This window comes from Octopus bimaculoides, chromosome 6 (genome assembly GCF_046866305.1).
Source record: "Octopus bimaculoides isolate indiv1 chromosome 6, ASM4686630v1, whole genome shotgun sequence".
Taxonomy (NCBI): Eukaryota; Metazoa; Mollusca; class Cephalopoda; order Octopoda; family Octopodidae; genus Octopus; species Octopus bimaculoides.
In genome coordinates this window covers 27,641,799-27,646,494 of record NC_142933.1, presented here as the reverse complement: position 1 = coordinate 27,646,494, position 4,696 = coordinate 27,641,799, and the positions used below count along the sequence as shown (strand labels likewise).

General features: G+C 38.9%; 1 protein-coding gene across 1 annotated transcript in view; it reads right to left on the bottom strand.

Moving 5' to 3' along the window:
• Positions 1-820: 820 nt before the first annotated feature.
• LOC106869806 (uncharacterized) overlaps positions 821-4,696 on the bottom strand; it is a 13,695-nt gene continuing 9,819 nt past the window's right edge. Inside the window, exon 3 of the mRNA XM_014915666.2 lies at positions 821-1,374. Coding sequence (XP_014771152.1) covers positions 1,178-1,374 — 197 coding nt within the window. The 3' untranslated portion in view covers positions 821-1,177. The remainder of the gene's footprint in view (positions 1,375-4,696) is intronic.

Here is a 4,696-nt window from a genome sequence, read left to right as displayed (position 1 = left end):
TCAAAGACAATCTGTCCGTGCCGTGTCTATCGTATCTTATCTTCAGATACAGTTTATTCAGGGCTACTCTATTAAATGCGCTATCCCCTTTTTAAAAGACGGTAGGATGTAATTTGAGGGAGATTTAGCTGCTATTTCTTGCAAATCAAGCAATGCCATATAGGAGTTGACTGATCTGTTCCTTCGTTGTGAGTTGCAAGAGTGTGTGTGTGTGTGTGGGGGGTTAGTTGTGTACAAGGTGATGAGATGGCTTTCATTCTCCCCACTTTTATTGCTCTTACTTCATATCCACGTCGTGGTATCTTGGAATTTCTAAACCCTTTTCAAACTACTATTTGTTGGCACTTTGTCGCTTACAACGTCGAGGGTTCCAGTTGATTCCATCAACGGAACAGCCTGCTCGTGAAATTAACGTGCAAGTGGCTGAGCACTCCACAGACACGTGTACCCTTAACGTAGTTCTCGGGGATATTCAGCGTGACACTGTGTGACAAGGCTGACCCTTTGAATTATAAGCACAACAGAAACAGGAAGTAAGAGTGAGAGAAAGTTGTGGTGGAAGAGTACAGCAGGGTTCGGCACCATCCCCTGCCGGAGCCTCGTGGAACTTTAGGTGTTTTCGCTCAATAAACACTCACAGCGCCCGGTCTGGGAATCGAAACCGCGATCCTATGACTGCGAGTCCGCTGCCCTAACCACTGGGCCATTGCGTCTCCACCATACTACTTTTATTAGATGAAAATAGGAGTATTGTAAATCCAGTCGAATGTTTAATTTACAAGGGTTGTGAATCATAAAACAAATACAATTCTTTGAAATATTTTGCAAACACTTTAATTATTATTGTTAATATGATTAATTGTAGTTTATTTTCAAAGTTACATAAATGTAAATGAGACAGAATCAGCGTAATATAGAAGAAAGGTATAAATAGACCTTTAGAATACTAATCCATTGAGCTTGTCTTCCTAGAAACAGCTCAGCTATCATTTGCACAAAAAAATACATTTGATATTCTTTGTCCTATTCTTCCTCCTCTTATTGTCATCGTCTTCGTTGTTGTTGTCGTCATTGTTGGCGTTGTTATTATTTGTTATTAGTGTTGCTTTCTTTAATACTTGTACGGTCCTGCTAAAAACTGATTGTTTTAAGGATGTTTAAGTCATGTCGTAAAGACTTAACGCCGCATGCGTCCACCACAACTTGTCTTGGCCGACCATTCGCAGGACTTACTGTGCGTAGAGAAGCCGGTGCCAGCTGGACATCGGTGTCTTGGTCCTAACCGTCCATAGTGGCAGTAATAGAAATGGTAACAACTGGATGGATCAGGAACAACGTCGTCTTTCACATCTTGACACATCGGATCTTCGTCAGCTTTAAATTAGAAAAGAAATTGCAATCAATCAAAATTATTTTAATCGAATTAGTAATAAGCTAAGAGATTTAAGGATCACTGTCAAATCGTAGACAGCTCTTAAGGATCCTGAAATATTCTGTATCTCCAGAATTTTAGATTAAAAAAAAATCCCTGAGATGGGTTTCCATAACCATCTCAAGGAGGATTTGAATTCAACATAATAAGTTATTAAAAAAAAAAATCCCTGAGATGGGTTTCCATAACCATCTCAAGGAGGATTTGAATTCAACATAATAAGTTATTAAAAAAAAAATCCCTGAGATGGGTTTCCATAACCATCTCAAGGAGGATTTGAATTCAACATAATAAGTTATTAAAAAAAAAATCCCTGAGATGGGTTTCCATAACCATCTCAAGGAGGATTTGAATTCAACATAATAAGTTATTAAAAAAAAAATCCCTGAGATGGGTTTCCATAACCATCTCAAGGAGGATTTGAATTCAACATAATAAGTTATCTAAATGCTTGGTGACTTTGTACTGTGAACCCGTTGATTATAGCTCTCTGCTTATAATTAGTCAGACTGAACTAGAGAATGTCAAGTACTTGGTCAGGGACCCAGAAAATTACACATGTTGGCCATGAATACAGAGCAGACTTCGTAGCAGGATGCGGAATATCTTCACATCTTCGGTCAAGATGATTGTTGATTCTCTGTCGACTCAGCTAGCTGTGAGTTTGTCGAAAAACCACACATTTTGAATGAGTCATAGAATATCAAACTCTGAAATGAAGATCTATCATAAGTTAATCCCAATTCTAACGTCTCCTAACCTTAACCTAAACTCATACAACTCTAATAAATTCGATCATGGCCTTTTTGGGGACTAAAGATTGCAGCAACTAAACATCACAGCCTTTATAAATTCGTATAGAAAAGATAGAGTTCTATAATTATCTCTAACGTAATACTTCTTAATTAATCAGTGGATTAATTATCTAACTAGAAATATTCTTTTATAGAAAGGACATGTAAAATGTACTTAAAGTTTAAGAAAAGACGATTTTATTCTATCCGGTGAGATTCATAGACCAATGAGGGACCCTCTACGTGGCCGCTTGATTTAATAGAAATAGCAGCTAAATTTCCATTAAAAAATCACATTCCGCCGTCTAAAAATAGACTGGATGACCAAGCTTGTACAAATTTGAACGCAAATTTGCTATGGCAGAGATGTCCTGAGACTAAACAATCACTTGTATTTTTCATCTGTCGTAGATCCTCTGAGTATCTGCACCGGGAATGGTACCCTCCAAGGAGCAGGCGTAAGCAAGGTATTTTGTGAAAACCAACAGTTTCCCATGCATGTCTCCACCTCTCCACGTCACTGATGTTGTTTAAAGGAGAGGTAAGTTAACACAGCTTCGGGCCAGTATCGTCGCTGGCGTTAGAATCAGAAGGCGGAGAACCGCCCTTCAGTGTTTGATATGCTCTCTGCCGCTCTGAATTCAAATGCCATCGAGGCGAACTTTTCCTTTCATCCCTCTGGGATCAATAAAATAAAGTACCAGTCTTGTACTGGGGTCAATGATATCGATTAACAACCTCCCTAAAATTCTTGGCCTTGTTCCTAAATGATCAAACACGACAATTTATCTGCCTCATTTTTCAATCCTTATAAAGTCCACCTCGTATGAGAAACATTGCATGCGACACCAAAATTATTCCACTAGTCCACTGCTCTGGGCTGGTAGGTTTTGTGGCTGTGTGGTAAGGAACTTGCTTTCCAACCACATGGCTCCGGGTTCAGTCCATCTGTGAGTGTGTGTGTGTGTGATTGTTTTCTACCACCGCTTGACAATAGGTCTTAGTGTGTTTACGTCCTCGTAACTTAGTGGTTCAGTAAAAAATTGCCGATAAAATATACCAGGCTTAAAGAAATAAGTACTGTGGTTGGTTCGATCTACTAAAAGTTCTTGGAGGCAGTGCCCCAACATGACCGCAGTCTAATGACTGAAACAAATAAAAGATAACTTTTGAAAGGCAGAGCTGACCTCAGCGGGATTTGAACCAAGGGAATCAGAACAAATATTTTAAGTTATTAACAGAAGCTCTAACGACTCTGTTAATTAGCTACCTGGGCCTAAACAACAGCCTCGAAAATGAATCTAATTAATTAATTAAATGTATGAAATGTGTTGTTAATATGATTATAGTTTGACGGATTATCATTAATTTCATCTTCTGGGATAAGGCGTTCCTGTTAATTTCCACATTTATAAAGGTGATTGATCGGTAGAATCAGTAGGGTAACGCCAAAAATGTATTTTGGGTGGAGGAGGGGGTTAACAGAAATCGATAGAGCAGCCGGAGAAAAGGCTTTGTGGTATGTAGTTACGTCTCTTTCAGTTTTGAGTTCAAATCACGCAGAGTTTGAGATTTACGTTTCACTCTCTCGCGGGATCGATAAAATAAATACTAGTTGTTGCAATTGGTGCCTAACCCCAAGTCATCTCTGAACGAATAAATCTCTGATCAAAGGCGTTCCTTCCCCGACAATCCCAGCAGCTGTTATTTTAGATGGAGCATACGTACCTAGGACTATATAATCTAATGTATCCTTCTTATTTTTTAAAGACGGGTAGGGTGTAATTAAAAGAAATTTAGTTAAATTTTGGCATAAGGCCAGCAAGTTTTGGGGAAGGGATAAGTCAATTACATCGACCCAGTGCTCAACTGGTACTTATTTTATCGACCCCGAAACGATGAAAGGCAAATTAGAAAGAAATTTGACTGCAATTTTTAGCGGGTCAAGCGACTGAGTGCTGGGGTCGATCAACTCCTTCACTCCGATTTGTGGACTTGGGCTTTAGCCAAAAATCTTTATTTACACTATGCTTCGATGGATTTGATCTCCGATCGAAACATAAATGCTAAAACATATTTTATCCCTGAAGATAAGGTGCTACATACAACGGAAGTACAATAATTGTAAGAAATCTACGCGGAAACATCTTAGAATCCAATAACTTTTCTTCATTAATATTTGTTTTTAAATGCGGCGAGCTGGCAGAAACGTTAGCACGCAGGGCAAAATGATTAGAGGTATTTCGTCTGTTTTTACTTTCTGAGTTCAAATTCCGCCGAGGTCGACTTTGCCTTTCATTCTTTCGGAGTCGATAAATTAAGTACCAGTTGTGTACTGGGATCGATCTAATCGACTGGTCACCCCCACCAAAAAAATTCGGGCTTAGTGCCTAGAGTAGAAAAGAATATTTGTTTGTCTTTAAGGCGGTGAGTTGGAAAATCGTTAGCACGCTGGAGAAAATGCTTAACA